This window comes from Centrocercus urophasianus, unplaced genomic scaffold, assembly GCF_019232065.1.
Source record: "Centrocercus urophasianus isolate 14NV4802_14NV808 unplaced genomic scaffold, USGS_Curo_1.0 seq_9, whole genome shotgun sequence".
In the NCBI taxonomy this organism is placed as follows: Eukaryota; Metazoa; Chordata; class Aves; order Galliformes; family Phasianidae; genus Centrocercus; species Centrocercus urophasianus.
In genome coordinates, this window is record NW_024885532.1 from 20,379,850 (window position 1) to 20,399,386 (window position 19,537).

The 19,537-nt window shown below is 39.5% G+C and overlaps 1 protein-coding gene across 7 annotated transcripts in view; it reads left to right on the forward strand.

Moving 5' to 3' along the window:
- The window catches only part of NAA16 (N-alpha-acetyltransferase 16, NatA auxiliary subunit), a 65,583-nt gene extending 55,753 nt beyond the window's left edge, over positions 1-9,830 (forward strand). For 5 of the 7 annotated variants that reach the window (XM_042839190.1, XM_042839193.1, XM_042839194.1 and 2 more), the window contains 8 exons: positions 686-814; positions 1,352-1,565; positions 3,527-3,720; positions 4,404-4,512; positions 5,050-5,163; positions 6,543-6,686; positions 7,747-7,844; positions 8,070-9,830. In XM_042839190.1, the coding sequence (XP_042695124.1) occupies positions 686-814; positions 1,352-1,565; positions 3,527-3,720; positions 4,404-4,512; positions 5,050-5,163; positions 6,543-6,686; positions 7,747-7,844; positions 8,070-8,270 (1,203 nt within the window). In that variant the 3' untranslated portion in view covers positions 8,271-9,830. Of the gene's footprint in view, positions 1-685; positions 815-1,351; positions 1,566-3,526; positions 3,721-4,403; positions 4,513-5,049; positions 5,164-6,542; positions 6,687-7,746; positions 7,845-8,069 lie in introns of those variants that run through there. The other 2 variants (XM_042839192.1, XM_042839197.1) reach the window with 2 other exon arrangements.
- Positions 9,831-19,537: the final 9,707 nt, after the last annotated feature.

Consider the following 19,537-nt stretch of genomic DNA (forward strand, 5'->3'; position numbering starts at 1 on the left):
TAAAGGGAGCTTATGAACAGGGAGGAGACTGACTTCTTACATGGTCTGATACCAGTAGGACAATGGGGAGTAGTTCTAAAATTTAGAAAAAGAAGAAAAAAAGGGAGATTTAGATTAAATGTTATATTAGGATGAAATTTTTCACTGAGAATGGGATGAAGAACTGGGACGAGTTGCCTATAGAAGTTGTGGATGCCCCATCCTTGGATGCATTCAAAACTAGGTTGGATGAGGCCCTGGTTAGCTAGATATAATGGGATGCAACCCTGCCCACAGTAAGAGGATTAAAAGTAGGTCTTACAGGACCCTTCCAACCCAAGTATTCTGGCATTCTGTGAAGTCACTGTATATGATTGTGTGAAGGCAAGGGCAAGAAGTGAGTAGATACCAGTAATAAGATACGATAGATCTGTTCCTAAATATTTAAACATAATGAGTTGAATGGGATTTTCTTTGTATTGTCGTAAAATGTTCTGATTTCAGTGACTGGAATTCTTGATATTTGGATTGTGCTTCCAGTTTGTTCTCGATCTTGAATATTAAATATATAAAGATTTCATTCCCATGAAAAAGCATGAAGTATGAATCCAAACAGGTTTTGTCGGGCTAACAAACAAGTTCCAGTCGTGTTTGGAAAAAGATGGTAAACTCTAATGGCAAAAAGTGATAATTGCACTTATTTCAGGAAGGGACTTCTGCTATGGAAAACCTAAATGAGATGCAGTGTATGTGGTTCCAGACTGAATGTGCTGCAGCTTATCAAAGGCTAGGGAAATACGGTGAAGCCTTGAAAAAGTGTCACGAAGTAGAAAGGGTAAGTAGGTAAAAACACTTTATTTTATTCCTGTTAATAAAGATATTTGCAGCTGTAAACAGCACAATTTTCTTTGCATACAAGTTTTCTAAAAGTTTCTAAAGCAGGTTAATTCTTGGTGATTTACTGTAATAGCTAAGGATGGCATCTGTTATCTGTTATGTGTAAAACTATTGTGGAATAGTGAAAAGGATTCAGTATAAAATGTTGTCACCTACCTACTACTTCTGCACTAACTTCATGCTGTCTTTTTGCTAATTGTTTTTTAATAAGAGCAATCATATTTCAATTGGCTTTTAAAGAGTGCCTAAGCCTTTGAACATTATCATTATAGTTTTTGCAAACAAAATGAGATTTTCCTGGGTTTATTCTTCCTACTGACAGATTCTCTTGGATGGTCAGTATTATAAGAATAGTTCTATGCTTGTTAAATAATGCCTATAGTATCAGTTATAATTTTATCTCCATTTATATTAAAAATAGAGTAAGCCAGGGAAATGCCTTAGACTTGGTTTCCTTTTTTTCCCCTCCTTGAAGCATTTTTTTGAGATAACGGATGATCAATTTGACTTCCACACATACTGCATGAGAAAGATGACTCTTCGTGCCTATGTAGACCTTTTGAGATTAGAAGATGTGCTCAGGAAACATGCCTTCTACTTCAAAGCTGCTCGATCAGCAATTGAAATCTACTTGAAGCTTCATGATAATCCTCTTACCAATGAAAGCAAAGAACAAGAAGTGAATTCAGGTATCTAGACTATAACGGAGGCTCATATGTGTATGAAAAGTAAAAGCTTTTTAAGCTATATAAGTTATGTGCTATAGAATCAGTGAGTTGTAACATAAATGCCTTGTTCCATTTCTGTTGCTTATTATTTGATCAGTAACTGGAAAGAAATCGTAGATGACATAGAGGGGAAAAAAAAAAGCTGTACTATTCTCCCCACATCATATTGTAAAACCAGTGTGTGAATGAACCTAGCTGCAGCTAGAGTATTTGAGAGAGGAGTAGTATTTCAGAACCATAAGAGGAAAATCAAATTGAATTCAGCCATTTATACATTTAAACAGAAGATAAGTGTCAATAACTGGTGAATTATGAAACATAATGGGTAGATATGGTGGGAAAGCAGTCTGACTTGCTGTAAGAATTATATTTTAACATGTATTTAATCTTTATAGATTTGGTAGTGTTACATTATAGTGATACTAGTTAGCACTGCATTACATATATCATTTTTCATGTAATTTTGTGGCCAAAAAATACATGGACAAGTGTGTATTAGCACAAGCAATACACTTGTGAATTCATTTGAAACTAGTCTGTAAAGAGAATGCAGATTCCCTTTGGAAATCTGTTGTGCATGGCATGAATGTCAGAGTATTCAATGACAAGTGATTTATGAGGATTTTTTTTTTATCTTAAGAAAATAGTTGCTTGTTCTTTTGTGGAGTCTTTATGACTGTCAACTCTGCAGTAGTAGACAAAAGAGATTAAATTAACACTTAGCTTTTTACAAAGGGAAGGATATTTGACATGGAAATTAAAAAACAACAACAACAACAATGTTGAGTTAAACCCAAAAGCCTTTTATGTTGCCTTTTATTGAGTCTAATCTTTTACTGAGGTGAATGAGTTCTTTCCCTCTTTATGTGTATGAAGCACACACAAAAAGAGTCACACCTCACAGCACAGTTCAACTTGCATCATTTTCCATTCTGCCTTTAATTTTTATTCTGTATATAATATAGCAGTATTTAATAAAAATTAAAGTGAGGAAGATTGTTAAATCATGTAGTTAATATTCGTGTTGCCATTTAGTAGACTTATCCACAGGGGAAGAAAAAAAGGGATAAAACATTTTTCTCCTTGCTCCACCATCTTAATGGTGGCTGGCCCCAGGATGGGCCCAGTAGATGTGATGCCATTGCCACAAAAAACATGCATGTCCCTCAGTAGCTTGTTCTTCTTTCCTTGCCACATTATTTGTGCAAATCCTGTTGTCTGTGAAATATGACAGAAGGCCAAGTGGAAATGAGTGTAATTCCAGCTGAAGTGGGAGTGGGGAAGAGTGAAGGCTTCTCACTTCTGTATGAGCCTGTAGGAAATCATGTTTTTTGTGTATTCTTCATTTATAAATTTGAACCCATCGAACAGCATGAAGTCTCCTATAATGGCAGTATTTAACACATACCAGAAATTCTACCTCAAAACTACACTGGTTGCTTGCATCCATTTAGCTATAATGATGATATGTAGAAAACGAAGGCTGTTATCAAGGCTGCATATGGATCAGGCACGTTAATGAAAGGTAGCAGGCTTGTTTGAAGTTGAAATGCAAATCAGTCAGGATGCTTTAGTCAGAAAGTTGGAAAGAAGCTGAGCCAGAGTCAACACATGAGCTCAGTATTACCTTTCAAAGTCATTATTCATTTTCTATGACAAAATCTGTCACGTGGATTTAACAACTTCCTGTAGTTAATCTTTCAAGTAGCTGAGGCTTTTTTTTAAACAATTTTCGTAGGGTAAATAAACAAGATCAAGTGTTGTGTTGTAACCCAGTAGTAAAGTTGGATGCTGCAGTGATATGATACCCTGGCAAATAAAAGTACATCGAAATGGATGGAAGAGCATAGTGGCATTCCTGAGGGCTGATTGAGACACACATCTTAATGAAACAATTACTGTGTTTGTTACTTAATCTGTAGAAAATCTCTCAGCCAAAGAACTGAAGAAGATGCTTAGCAAGCAAAGAAGAGCACAGAAGAAAGCAAAACTTGAAGAGGAAAGAAAGCATGCAGAAAGAGAGAGACAGCAAAAGAATCAAAAGAAAAAGCGAGATGAAGAGGAAGAGGAAACTAGTGGACCTAGGGAAGAACTAGTTCCTGAAAAACTGGAAAGGGTTAGCATGGAGTCTTTGTTACCTTTGGGTCATTATCTTAACAAACCTATAATACAGATTGATTGATACAGTTTTTCTAAAATAGTCCATCAATTTATGTGTGCAAAGATACCTTTTATTTATAGGCTACTTATACTGAAGAATGATAATTTTTTTCTGATAAATTGAAATTCTGTGTTTATATTATTGCTTTAAATCTTGATTCTTCCAAAAGTAAGCCATCTTCCATAAGATTCTGAACAAAAAGATGATTCTTGCCCAAAGCACTGTTAGTTTTCATACAGCGAAAAGAAAGAAGTTAACAGAAATGATTGCAGTCCACAGAGTATGAAAACAAAGCCAGTATTTCCTTAAGCACAAAGAATTTCCCTTTATCAAAGTAACTTCAGAAGCTTAAACTTTTTGCCTGAGGTGATCATATGTTCTTTTTAACTGCTAACTTAGACCATAACCTATTGCACTACATGAGCGGTGCCAGAGTTAGCACTGCTGTTGCCTTTGTCAATATGAAGTCATGAGTACACACTTTGAAATCTTAGCTTTCTGAATTTTGTTTGAATAGTGCTTGAACACTTCACCTTTGGCCTCTGATTGTTTAAATGCTCTGAAGAACAAACTATTATTGGTAGATTGTGTCAGACCTTTATTTGTATTCTTTACTTTCATTGTGTGTTTGTTAACAGGCAGAAAATCCATTAGAAGAAGCCATTAAATTCCTTATTCCACTTAAGAATCTTATTGGAGATAACATAGACACCCATTTATTAGCATTTGAAATATACTTTAGAAAAGGTAAAGTATCACTTATTTTTGCTCTACAGATTTTTAATTCTTCACTGTGACCTGTGTTATTTGACTGTTACAGAATCACAGAATCCTTAGAGTTGGAAGGAGCCTCTGAGGGCCATCTGGTCCAATTCCCCTGTTGACTGTTGTCTAAAATATACTGAAACAGATAATTCCTTAACTGACTGAAGCAGGGATATGTGATATCCAGAAATTGTGGGGCATATACAATACAAAATGCTAAGAGGAAAATAAGTGTTAGCATACCCTGATGAATGCTATAGGAATATATCTGTAGTGTAGTCTTTAGGGGAACACAAAAGCAAACAGAAGCATTATCAGTTTTGTCAGTTTGATCTTTAGGAATTTCTGTATACTTAAGAAGGTTAAGTGCAAAAAGTAAATCTGATTTCTCTGTAGATCTTGATATTTCTAATGTTTTTACCAGATTTACTAAATAAAACAGTAGCTAACGCAGAGAACTAAAAGAAGTTGCATGTTTTCAATCTCAACGTGGTTTTGTTTTTTTTTCCCTTCCCACAGGAAAGTTTCTGTTAATGTTACAGTCTGTCAAAAGAGCTTTTGCTATCAACAGTAATAATCCATGGCTTCATGAGTGCTTGATTAAATTCTCTAAAGCTGGTATGTGTATAGGAAGTACGTACATATGTATGTATAAGGATATAGGAGGTAATGTGAATGAATGCATAAATACATGTTTTTGTCATGTGTAAATATACTCTTGAAACACAAGCTGAAGTCAAGACAAAAATGAATGGTTTGTTTTTCTAGGCAATACCTAAGAAAGCACAGGCTGTGCTGTGCAGGGTAAAATATACATGAATTTTACATACTTCTTCCTGCATTAATCCAGCAGGTGGACCCAGTAAGTCACTGGTTAGACTTCACAGAGAAATAGGTGTTCCAGAGTCCCTTGAAATTCCTAAACGTTTTAACAAATCAAGTATCAAATATGAGAGAGAGATTCTGACTGAAGTGAAGTATGTGCTGTGAGCTTTGTGTGTTAGGTAGCAGAAAATACATGTAGCAGAGAGCTTGTATGAATAATTCATATATAAATGCATCTGTAATGCGTTTATAGAGCTAAAATGAAATTGTGCAAATGCATGTTTTTCTTTTTACGTGCAACTACTTTGATTTTTAGAAGCCTATTAATAAATAATATAAAAAAAAATTATGAAGAATAGAAACTGAACAAGCACTATAGAGTTTATAAATTTCTTAAATCACAGAATCATAGAATGGCCTGGGTTGAAAAGGACCACAATGATCATCTGGTTTCAACCTCCTGCTGTGTGCAGGGTTGCCAACCACTGGACCAGGCTGCCCAGAGCCACATCCAGCCTGGCCTTGAATGCCTCCAGGGATGGGGCATCCACAGCCTCTTGGGCAACCTGTTCCAGTGCATCACCACCCTCTGTGTGAAAAACTTCCTCCTAATATCCAACCTAAACCTCCCTTGTCTCAGTTTAAAGCCATTCCCCCTTGTCCCATCACTATCCACCCATGTAAACAGTCTTTCTTCCTCCTGTTCATACACTCCCTTCAAATATTGGAAGGCCACAATGAGATCTCCCCAGAAGAAGCACTAACAAACCAAGTGTTTCCTTTTGTCATATATATCAGCTTATCAGATTTAAATGTGAAGTCTTAAGTGTTCTAGGATGATAAACTATACGTAAGACTATAAAGACAAACTGGTTGAATATTTCTTGCTGACTTCATTCACAGATAGGTGATTGAAAGTCACTCTGACTAGTAGCATATGTTTTCATCAGAACATGTATGTGTTTGCAACAAACATGTTTCAAAATGTAATCATTCTGACAGATTTGTTTTCTGTATACTGAAGTGCTGACTTACAATACTGTTGATCTGAGATTTGTTTCTGGGCACAGATTTGTGAATTAGAAAAGAAAGTTTTGCAGTGATGTTTGTTGTTTCACATTGTTTTCTACAGTTGTCTAATAGTATTTTTTTTTCCCACCTCTCCCTCTTACCCTGCCCCTTTCCAGTATCTGACCACAGTAACCTCCCAGAAATTGTGAGCAAGGTCCTAACTCAAGAAATGCAGAAAATCTTTGTCAATAAAAATTTGGAAAGTTTTAATGAGGAGTTTCTCAAACACAATGCTACCTCCATTCAGCACCAACTTTCAGGTTTGTTTAACTTTCCAATGCTTTTGCAAACGTGTTGATTTCAGTGATTCATGTTACCAATCAATTTCTTCATTATACATCGGTTGGAAAGACACAGAAACTTGCCTGTTTACTTTTTTTCTCTGCCTGCTTATACCTCTTAAAGCAAACAAAACAAAAAAAACCCCACACAACTTACTCACTTTGTGCATTAGATGCTTAAGGAACCTGCTGCTTACCTCTCTGAAGTCTAATAGCAGAACACCTGTAGTGGATTTGATAGCTTAAGCATGGAAGCAACGTCATCTCTTCTGTTTCAGCTTTTAATGTTGAAATAATTAGAAAATATAAAGCAAAACAAGAACGTCTAGCAAATGTAATTATAAAAATCTTACATGGCAAAAGCAGTGTTTTTCCTCCTCTTTTCTATTCAACTGGAATGTCTCAGGAATATTGTCATAACTTAGTCAAGTAGCAATAGCGTGAATAAAAATAGGACAAACTTCTTTTTCTGCTCACTAGGCAACAGTGAAAACATGCAAACATGACAAATTCATATTACTTCTGTAGAAAAGTTATGAACAGCTGCTGGATTTGAGAAAACTTGATTTTTTTTTTTTTCTTCAATTTCCAGTACTAATCTCACTTAGTTTGCAAAAGTTATCCAAGTTCTGCCAGGGTTCACTGGAGAAAGTTAGCTCCAGAGAGCTGATGGCCTGGCTTAGAGGAGGAGTTTGGGTGTAAGTCATCCCAAACTTAGAAGAGCTCTGTTTCAGAACGGCATCTTGAGAGAAATACTATCACCCTTTTCCCTTTGAGCAGGTTCAGGTGTTGGGAAGTCAAGTACAGGTATCTCAGCAGATGTTTGCTCCTGATTCTTTCAGATGTGGTGTTCTAATCTTTTCATCTTGTTAGGCATCTTACTGGATGTTTTCCAGGTTCTACTTTCTCTTTGCATGTTATTATGGAAATATGTTTATTTTGTCCTAGTAATTCTACAGGATCCAATGTGTCTGTATATGCAGCATTGCATTTAGTAATGCTATTATCTCAATGTTATGCTTTTTTTTTTTGTGATAAGGTGCAAAAATGATGTATTTTCTGGACAAATCGAGGCAAGAAAAAGCAATTGCTGTGGCTACTAGATTGGATAAAAACATGAGAGACAAAAATGTGAAGGTAAAAAATGCAGTATTGAGAGAAGTGTGTAAAAGAATGTGTACTTAACTGAATGATAATATACATGCTTTATTTGTCATGATAAATTAATATTCAGAAGAGTGAGGTTTTTGAACTTTGGAAAAAGTTAATTATATCTAAATACCAACACAATACCTGTCTTTGTTCAGATTAGTAAAATTTAAAGGCATTAACAGTTATTAACTGTTCCTTTTCTTTCTGTAGACATTAACCAAGGTTTTTGAGGCACTGCTTGACGGCAGTTTTGGAAGTTGCCACACTCAATGTGAAGAATATCAAGCAGCCTGTCATAAACTGTTTCCTTTTACATCTGCCTTTATGCCTGCCACAAACGAAGATGATAGCAGCATTGCATCTGTGAATCATACAGCCATTAACCACGACTTACTGTCTAATGAAATATGAAGTAGCATATGCAAGCCCGTGTGTGTGTGCCTACATACCCACACACACATACAAAACTCTGACTGTCATTACATGCTGGCTGGATACGGATCAGGGTTACTTTTCCAGGTTGCATTTTAATATCTTTAACAGGTCTAAAATGAAATATTCGGTTAGCTTAATGAAATGGAGTATCCTGTTAGTTACTTTTTTTCCTCCCAACAAAAACTGCCAATATTTATGTAAACATGATCTTTAATCAGCATTTTTCATGTTTATACTTGTACAGTTTTAAGTCTTTTAATAATCCATCAGCCCTCCCTCACAAAAAGGAAAATGATGGATGTTAGACTGCTTTCACAAGTGTCATTGCATATACATATGAATGTGATCATATCCTGTTAAGAAATGATCTTTTGAGCATCTTTAGCAGATTAAGACAGAAGTGCTGCTTGAATGACCCTCTTCATCTTCTACTCTTGTTCTTGGGATTTTATTTTTTTTACCTTTTATTTTTTAACCTTTGCTCAGTTTGGTTTCTTTTGAAGCACAGTGGATGTTGGCGGTTTGCATGTTTTTGTAAGGTGTGTGTCTCATGGAACCGGTGTTGACGGATATGAAGATTAGGTTTGTATGAAAACTAAGGGTTTTTGAAAACTGTATTCTATCTGCCTTGTGTTCCATAACTATTATTTCTTAAGTTTATGATCAGCTTAACGTTTTCTGTTTGAGTATTCTCAAGCAACTCCCTGAAAATGCAATGAATTTAATACTGTTGTCTGTTTTGGTTTTTTATTGTTGTTGTTCCATCTTCCCCTTCTTTCTCTCGCTTCTGATTTCTCCCCATCTGTTCACTTACTGACATTTAAGTTAAAAAAGCTGCTCCAATATTGGGTAAATGCATAAGGTACAGTAAAGGGGGATGCAGTTCCCCTCTACATCCTACAAATTCACTGCTAAGTTTACTGTATTACCTCCATTAAAAGTCTTAGTTGTGAATTTATGGCCAATATATCAGCACTTCTCCTGCCTAAACACTATTGCTGTAGGTGCTGCAAAGCAAGCAGTATGTGAGGAGTGTGTTTTATAGTTAAAAACTGTTCAAGAGAGCACGAAGAGGATGACTACAAATCACAATGAATCTTTTTCTTTATTCTGGTGCATTAACTATTAAATACACGACATGAAAATGGAAGTTTGAATCTAATATACCTATTTAAAGCATAATGCTGGACAAAATGGCTACATATGACAGCTTTACATTCTATAAAGAACTGCTATCAAAATATAACTATACTGTGGCTTGTACAGAAAATCCATTTTCTGGAAACTGTAATGGAATCATTCAGTCAGTTTTGTTTTTATTCCACTGCAGTGTAAATAATTTCAGTAATATTAACTAGCCCCTCTAAGGCAAATATGAATTCACGAAGAGGGGATTTTATTAAGACAAATAAACTGTTCTAATTAAAATTCTCTTTTGTGTGTCATCTATTTAGATTCAAAACTGTTGAATGGAAGACTCACTGTAAAATATTGCCAACATATGTTATGCTGTAATAAATTATTTTGTACACACTTGCCTTTGCTTTGGAATTCTTGTGTATTTATGGACATCAAACATCAGCCCATCACACATTTGTTAATTTGTTTTCAGTTGCATATTCACTGGTTTAACCCAAACTCTCGAAATAGTTGAAAAGTAATGGCTGTATTTATCATATTGATGTATAATTCATATATGGTAATATGCTACCCTTAGAAATGCAGCAGGACATCTTTATGTTATGTATTCCCCGTGCCGTTTCGCTGTTGAACAGCTTGTGTCTCAGGCAGAGAATGGTAACTGACCATGATGGAGTTGTTTTGGCTCAGCTGACCCCTGGCACCACCTATCAGCCTGCATACAGTGGAGATGTTGGTGCAGTCCTTCCTGTCTTAGTGTGATGACACAGTGCTAGAAATGTAATTCAGATCTTCAAAAGAAAGCTGCAGCAGTATGGATGGGAAGGTAAGGCTGCTATTCCAGTCCTCCAGCATCTGTTAAGCTTGCATTTTTTTCAGATCATAGAATCACCAAGGTTGGAAGAGACCTAAAAGATCACCCAGTCCAACCGTTCACCTATTCCCAATAGCTCCCACTAAACCATGTCCCTCAACACAACATCCAGTCTTTCCTTGAACACCCCCAGGGTCGGTGACTCCACCACCTCCCTGGGCAGTCCATTCCAGTGCCTGACCACCCTTTCTGAAAAGTAATACTTCCTAATGTCCAGCCTGAATCTCCCCTGCCGTAGCTTGAAGCCATTCCCCCTGGTCCTATCACTAATGACACGAGAGAAGAGGCCGACCCCCAGCTCACTACAACCTCCCTTCAGGAAGTTACAGAGAGCAATGAGGTCTCCCCTGAGCCTCCTTTTCTCCAGGCTGAACATTCCCAGCTCCTTCAGCCTCTCCTCATATGGCCTGTGTTCCAGACCCCTCACCAGCTTTGTTGCCCTCCTTTGAACACGTTCCAGGGCCTCAATATCTTTCTTGCAGTGAGGGGCCCAAAACTGGACACAGTACTCGAGGTGCGGCCTCACCAGTGCTGAATACAGGGGAACAATCACCTCTCTGCTCCTGCTTGCAACACTGTTTCTGATGCAAGCCAAAAACTCAAACAAAAATACTTGGCTTCTCTTTTAGCAGTTTACTGCATGAGAAAACTGATAGTCTTGACTTCGGGACTTCTAAAATTGTAGGTCCTGTTCTGAGAATCCTGAAAATAGGGATTCATTCTTCTGTGACCCAGTGTGTGGCTGTTTTTCCTGTGGAAGGTCTGGAGGCGTAAGCTGCTGAGTTTTGGGGCTGTCTTTACAGGTAGAAATCATTGCAGAGGAAGTGTAAGGTAGTATGGCATGAATAAAGAAAGTAAGGAAGAACAGCAAATGATAAGCAAAAGCGTTTTTCTTTAAAATACTATGGAATGATTTGGTGTCCTCAGTAAATCTGAATTTAGAAAAGGCATCAAGCTGAGCAGCCCTGATAAGCCTTCCAAGAGGAAGCATGCCATAATATATAAATGCTAACAGTGTATATATGTCTAATCAGTATTTCACATTCCAACATACTGAGCTCTTGTAGCAGATGTGATATGCCAGGAGGTAGCTGATCTTTTCTTATCAGTCTGCTGGCACTGAAATAATTGCTTGAGTGCATCAAGAATCTGTGGACAACCCAGATCCAGTCAGTTTGTGGAAGTAACCTGCAAGTTGAACAGCCTTAGATCTCCTTCATCCCAGAGGACTCTCCCTATTGTCTGATCTCAGTTCTGGGTCTGGTTATCAGTTCCAAAAGGAGGCAAGCCAGAAGGAATAGGTAAGAGCTGAGACTCCAGGTGTTTCTTATTTTCACCACCACCTATTCCTCTGAAAATAGTCAATTATCATCATTTTTTAAAGGCTTTGATTAATCAAATAAATAATACTGTTTTGCTCTGGCAAATTGACATTTCTGTATAGGCAAGGTTTGATAGAATAACAAGAAACATTTTTAATCGTATCAATAGCGTTATATATAGCACTAAAAACTATGCATGCTAGTAATAGTACATGCAAACACTTTAAGATCTTGAGGTGCATTCTTACATCCTTCAAATCTAATCTGTGGTCCAGGTGGGCATGATGTGATGACTGCTTTAGCAGCCTAGAACTACCTGGAGATGGGATTTTCTGTCCAGGCAGGATGAGAACATGCAAATGCAGTGAGAGGCTGCCTGCAGAACACAGAACCTGCTTGTCTGGGCAGGTCTTGTGGTAATTTGTGATAAACGAAAATGTCTGTGTGGTAAATGAAAATGAATGCACGTGGAAGCTCGAACCCTAGGGTTCTTTTCAGCCTGTAACCATGCAACTTAGCATTTACTGTTTCACCATCATGATTTTAAGTATTGTTGGCACTGCTTTTTCCTGTCCGTACGCAGGTTTCAATGCAAAGCTGTCAGCTCGTAGCGTTTCCACTAGAGGGAAGTCTTGCATCTAGAATGATTTTATAGTAATGAAAGCCTGCAGCCATCTGTCTGTTTTCAGGTGTTTTCTGATATTGTTGGACAAACACAAGGAAATGTTTAATGTCTTTATTTCCTTCAGACAGCAGAGAGAGGTCGTTTGCTTAAATGGCTGAATCAGATTCGCATTCATGTAGCCCAGGCATCCATAGGTCTTGACTTGGAGTTTTGAGGCTGGGAGCCTGGCCATATGTGCCAACTGATGGAGAACAGAGGGCACTGTAGAGGATAACTGAGCCCCCGTCCAGTCAGAATAACCTGGGAGACCTCACTTCATATGCAGAAAGCATTGAGCAGCCTAGTTCCTGCCTTAACCCCTGGGCCTTGGAAGAGAGGCAGAACAGCCTTGAGGATTAGCATTTAGTCATGGGCTAAATACATTGCCTGTTCACTGCTCACACTTTTTTTCCTATTAAACATACTTCAAGCCTAGACAAAGTTTTTGAGAGCATGCTGGTAAGGTTCAGGAGGAGGTTCAGGTTTTGAGAGATTTGCAGAGGTATTTCAGGTATGAGGAGTAGGAAACGTGGTGTTTCCAGAATGGTTTGTGTATGATAAGTGATTCAACCTAAAGTAACCAGGAGGTGATGCTCAGAGCAGGAGCTGCCTGCCTGTTCTCTGCACAAAGGCACGAGGCAGACCTGGCTCACCAGTATGCCTTAAAACCTGCCCATGAACAGCAGACTAACTGCGTGAGTCCTGGCTCTGTGAATTGCAGTGTGGGAGATATCAAAGGAGTCTGTTGTCGCTGGAGATGTCTAATCAAGTTTTACCTAATCCACACATGACTGTATTTCATACAAGCACAGAGTGCCTCGTCATAGAGTCTTGGGATGGCTCGGGTTGGAAGAGACCTCAGAGATGATCTAGTTAGTCAGCTTGGGCAGTGCGCCTGCACGTGAACTGGATTGGACTGTAGGCAGCCTACTTCTAACCCTTATTATTTTGATACCAGGACGTGTAAGGCTGAAATCCTGTTTGCTTGTGATGTGCAGGCTCCTCTGTAACGTACTGCGCTGAAAGATGCACAACCACACGATACTTCAGCCTCCCTGGGGATTTCTTCATTTCTAAAAGCTGAGCAGCAGGTTGTCTTCTCCCTGCGGCATCCCTCCTCCAGCCTCTCCCCCTGCTACAGGGGCCTTGGCACTTGCTGTTCACTTCTGTGAGCGGGATCAGATCAACAGCTTGTCAGGTACCTAACCCAGCAAACGTGGGTTGGTTGTCTGTCAGTAACTGGCAGTAATAGTGCAGGCAGTGATGTCAGATCAAATACTTGAGGAGATGCCCACACACAGGTGAATCAGGATGTGAATGCTTTGTTTACAGCCTTCCATTCAGGGAAGGTAAAAATTCCTCTCCCTTGCTTCCAAACATAGAAAGCATGTTTTTTTGGGAGGAAGCCATGCTCCTGCTAGGATTATTGAGGCAGAGCCCTGGCTGTGGCCATGCATGTTTCTTTCTAATGGAAAGATCACAGCTCTCCCATCTCTGAGGGGTGAAAGGTACTGGGGAAATGGCAGCAACAAATAACTCATTGAAGGAAAGGTATCTCTGTGTAAATCTGTTTTCAGCCAATTTCTCCTCAGTGTTGTCCATCTTGAGAGCAACCCTGGTCTTCCTTAGGACAGAGGGCTGTGGTGCAAGCCTGACTATTGGATTCATGACCCACCGCTGCACAGGTTGGCTGAGGAGATGTGGCTTTTTTCCCTTCTCTTTCCTTCTCTTGTCTCATCCTTCATGCTGAGAGCTCGTAACCCTGCTCTTCATAACAAGAGATTTATCTTTGGATCAAGTGCTAGGCCAAATACAACCCTATCTAAGTGGTAGTACGTGTTCTAATTTGGCATGTGAGCTTTGGAGTTTGCTTGTGGCTTCAGTAATCCTGGATACAATACACATTTTTCAGTACCATAGCAGGATAGATCTGGATGTACAGAGCTACTGCTTTCGGGTCTCTGCAGTGGCAAAGCCAGGCTGGACATGGCTGTGGGCAGCCTGGTCTGGTGTTTGGCAACCCTGCCCATGGCAGGGGGGTTGAAACTAGATGATCATTGTGGTTCCTTTTCAATCCAGGCCATTCTGTGTTTTTTTCCAGCAGTATTTTATTTCTATTATTTCTTAATACTTTTTTATGAATACTCTGACTAGTTTAATATGCAAATCCCCTACCATAGGGAAAAAAAAAAAAACGAAACACTAATAAATGGGTACTGGGCAGTAGGCAATTTTGAAATCCTGTTATTTATGGAATAATAGTGAAAAATAGAAAATGAGCATATGGAAGAAGTTGCTGTCACAGATCATCCCCCTGGCTGGGAGAATTAGAGCATGGTTTGTTTAACTTTCATTTGTGAGGAAGACAGGATGCTGCCATAGCTTGTCAGAAAAAATTATTCAAGGCTGAGGAAAAGGGAAAGAACCCAAGACCTTTAAGAATGATTCTTAAACTGAAAAGCAACTGTCTCTGTGGAAAGAGCTGGATGTGGTACGTGGTTTCTGCCTGTAACACTGATCCTTTTCTTCCCAACTACACAACCCCCCCGTGCGCTCCTAACAGGAGAGGCTCCAACCTCCTAAAGCATGGTTATTTCCCAACCATAAATATGCAAATCCCCGTCCCTTAAAGGAGGGTGATTTACTGGCTAACTGAAGCGCAAGGCTTACGGCTTTTGTTCCACTTTTGGATGGTGACAGGCTCAATGGGGTCCCGGCCCTTGATTGGCACTCCAGCAACACAAATACATAAAGAGCTGCACTTCTGTTCTGACATACGCAGCCACATGCCTTCAGCAAACAAGTGCTCTTGCTTATTCTCTGCCTCCTACTGCCCCAGTGCCAACAGAGCAGAGAAGGGGAAGTTAAACTCAATTTTTCTGAGCTTGCTGCAGTAGGATGGATGGGAATGGCATCCAGCACCCCCTGTAATTCCTGAATACCTCTATTGTGACCATACTGCTCTGAGTTAACTTGAGATTGGTCCAATACAAGACAACGATGCTTTTGGACCATAGGAAAGACAAAGCATTGGTCTAGTCACACAGGAACAAGATGAACAAAATAGAACCCCAAGTAGATTTTAGAAAGAAAAAAATAAATAAACTCAAGGCTCGGAGGGAATTCAGTGTCTCTAGGGAAATCTAAGAAATACTTTGCTTGTGTGTGGTTAATATTTTTTCAGACAGGTATTTTGGCCACAAGTATACTTTTTACCACAGTATTTATCAATCAATTCAATTTATGATCCTTATTTCTTTGACTTTGCTTAGAAAAGAGATGAATTAGGGGAGATGTCTTATTATTTTAATACAAAGAGCTGCCTTACGTGTTTCAGTTCACAAGACTTACAATTTGTTTCCAGAGCGGTTTGTGTGTTAGATCCTTTTCATATAATACAGGCCTCTTGTGGCATAAATTCCCATTTGTTTCCTGCATGTCATCATCTGCTGTTGAGTCAACATTCCTTCTTGACAAAACTGCTGTTTTGTTGGTTGTTTTTAAGTAACACAGCATTCAGCAATCTTGGCTCCTCAGTTTCTCAACAATTCAGAGAAAAAAAACACGTGGAAAACAGTTTCTCATTCGTATTTGAATCGTCGTGGAGTGATATTCATGAACGGTTTAGAAGCAAAACTGGCAGGAAGGTATTGATTGCTCTTCTCCAGCTCGTGGTACAGCACAGACCTTATCAGCATCCTATTGCTTACATTCTCTTGCTGACTTCTTGTCTTTTTGACCTTTCTTCTCCGCTTGGTCACTGGTTATTTCTTTGTACTGATAGAGGAAAGTCTACGAGACAGCATCCTTCCCCCTGCATTGAGATTCAGAAACACTAGGGCAGCTTTCAAGCAGTGTTTTGCTTGGTTGGTTTCCGCTATACTGAAGCCATCTCTCTCATAAAGCAGCAGAGCTTTCATTAAGTGACGTTATTCCTTTCATCTTTCAAGAAGGCACCAAACTGAGTCTGGTCACATTGTTATAAACTTTTCTTATCTTGTTTACTCTCCACCACCCCTCTCCTCACTTGAACTCTACTCCCATTCCATGCAATACTCAAAGTCCCTCGACCCAGAAATTCCAAATTCTTCAGCAATTTTGCATATCTTTTGGCTGTGGACAGAAGCTTACACTGAACTGTCCCTTCTAGTGATTTTGATACGGATGACTATTACACCATTCTGTTTCAGTGACTTTTAACCCAATTGGAACAATTGTGGTTACATCTAAACCACCAGAGGAACATTTCAGAGTAAATAACTTATTTAAATACATCCGTTCAAAATTCCTAGAGCTGCTGTCTCAAGTTACTAAAAGGCAGAGGAAAACGATGATATTACATTCCCATTTAAGAGGTAAACAAGCAGGAAGTTTATAAGAGTAATGGGCTGCAGAAGGAAAGTTCTGGTTTTGGCAGAAGTTAGCAATAAGGTGTTTGCTTTGGTTGTGGCTGTGGGTGTCAGTAAGCTGGTCCATGAGTTTGCAGCACTGTTAATCAGAGCAAGAGAGAAAAACGTAAGGAACTGTGCTGGTTTGTGGTCCAGGTTCAGGTTTAAGGAAAGCCAGGAAAGGCTGGGAGGAGAGGAAGGAGAGGAAACTTCTGGCAGAAGATTTTCTTTGTGGTTTCTCAGATTATTTATACTGCTGTGAGTCATGCATGCTCCCCACTGTTGTCATGGATGGAGCTGCAGGTCATTGGCATGTATTTAGCCCAACCATTAGCTATGGTTCTGCCTCTGTTGGCAGCTAGGTAAGCTGTGTAAAATGCATGGGTGATCTCCACCAAGTTTTAATTAGGCAGCTGCCTTCATTAAAGAGCAAGTTTAGCAATTTCCCCAAACAGTCAATCGCAGTTGCAGCGTGAAGGATAAAATAGATTGATGTATTAATAAAGACTGCTGGTTAATGACTGGCTTTGGCTCGCTCTCCAGAGCAGCACCCCGAGGGCAGGGCCGTGATGCTCAGAGCTGGGGGACAAGTTGTACCTATGATGCTTGGGCTATTCCTGCTTTGTGGCTCAAGGACTTAGGTTTCCCCAGCTGTCAGTCTGGCTGTGCCTTTTCATCCTGTGATAGTTTTCATTTTTTTCTCCTTCATGGCTGTCTAAATGTTGGGTTCCCTGACTTTCCTTCAGCTGTAATTTTGACAACATTGGGTTTCTCTTGGTCTTTCCTGGGTTTTAAATGCAATATCTACTTCAACTATCTAGCAATGCTACTTCTTAAAATAACTATTATTTTAACAGGCTGAAATCTATTAGAAGATTCTCGGATGTTATATGCGAAGAGCTGTAGACTGCTTCTACAGGCAGGGATCTGACACCTTAGCTTTTGTCTGAGATGAATACCAGTGAGAACACAGGATGAAATTTCACCAAACATCTGCTTTTAATTGTGAGCACATGGTACTTACTCAACAGGATCAATACCTTGGGGTACTCCTGATCTTTGAGGTAGGGAAAGGAAGTGATGGATTAGACCAGAAGTTTTCAACCGCCTCTGACATGCAACCCATCCCCCCTTCTACAGCTCCAGTTTCCAATGGAGCTGCACGTGCCCTGCTTGCAGTAAATTTATTTTTTCTTTCCTTTTTTTACACCAATGCTTCATAAGTTATCTATGAACCTGCAGGTATCCCTGGGTTAGAAAACCACTGTATCACTCCAGCAGAAGCATCCATGTCTGTGTAAATGAGTCCTAGATTTCCCTTCTTGCACATCAAGACAAGGTTTTGTGTCCAGTATTGGTGTTTCACTGAGAAGACTAGCACCTTATAAGCGTGGCAGCCCAGCAGTGCCAGAGTATCTGTTGGTGCTGTAAAAGTATTTCCGTGAAGAATATTTACAGAACGGATTTATTGGTTTAAATAGCTGTGTGGCTCGCAAGTTTGTCGGGTCAAAAATGCAATAGGAAACCACTGTCAACATTGCAGCACCAGCTGAGGAAGGTCTGGAGACACTGTGTCGAATGGTCAAGAAGACGCTCACTTTAAATACACCTTGGACTGCTGCCTAGAAGAAGGGAGGGATTCAGTAGCCGAAGTTTACATTACAGGCTGTGTTGGAGGCTTCCACCAACAAACAAGAGCAGGCAGACGTGTCTGTCTGCAGCATTTCAGGGCACTGTGCTTAGAAGGGACTTTTCCCTTTTGCCAGATGTTGGCTGCTCCTCTTGGCATCGATGGCAAAAATGCATCAAGCTCAGCTGGAGCATCTTTCAGTGATACTTACGGTGACCTGTGGATACACGTGCACTGTAACATAGAACAAAAAAGGCATAAAAGACAGTCTTTAATTCCACACGCATAAGCTAAGTGCTTATGCAGAAAATTAAAATTCACCAGCTGTATATCTGCTGCAATCAGTGGAATCCACAGTTGCTTAGGAGACAGAAAGAGCTGCAGAAGGTGATACGAATATCTAGTGGAAGAAATTCTTTGACACTTGCCTATGGAGCATAACCAAGGATTTCTTAGGAAAAGAAAATCCCCAAGCACAAAACAGAAAAGAAAGGAAGTTCAGGGAGCTATTTCTTCAGCATGCCTAGAAATGATTACAAAAATAGTAAATCTGTGTGTAAAGCAGCAATTAAGGAGAAGACCAGGGAAAAGCTCTTGTGTTGTTACTGGGAAGTAGTTCCCTGCCCGCAACCCTCTGTTCTCTGCTTTTATCAGCTCTGGAGCTCACCTGGCTCAGCTGAGACAGTTCAACCCAATCCAATAGAAAGCTGCTCAATTTCTTTCTTGATTAGCCTTCCGTTCTTCCAGTGTGTTGAACTGGCTCAGCGTAAGGTGAGACAAACCCATTACACATGGCATGCAGAGAATTTAGTATATGGGAAGGAAGAAGGAGGAGAAGCTGTTCTCTCTTCTGTGGCAGAGGTTCTGTTGAACAATTCCAGCCTTGCTGTATTGCCTCAGCCTTCACTCTTTGTGATGTGGCCTAAGTAGGTTCTTGGGCAAGAGAGAACTGAGGCCAGCTATGGGACCCAGCCCTTGTATTCTGAGGCTATGAGTTCTTCCTAGCCACATGCCCTACAGTTCTCCATTGTTCCTGTTGTCTTTCATCCTTCTCATGCTCTTGACGTCGTATTCTTATCTCTTCTTCTCCGCTTTTTAACCTCATTTGCTCACTATGGTCTTCAAAAAAGATTGTTTGTAACCACTTCTATTAGCAGAAAGGAAAACAGAGGAAGACCACAAGAAAGGAGGAAACCACAGAATAAATAAGAATTGAACATTACCA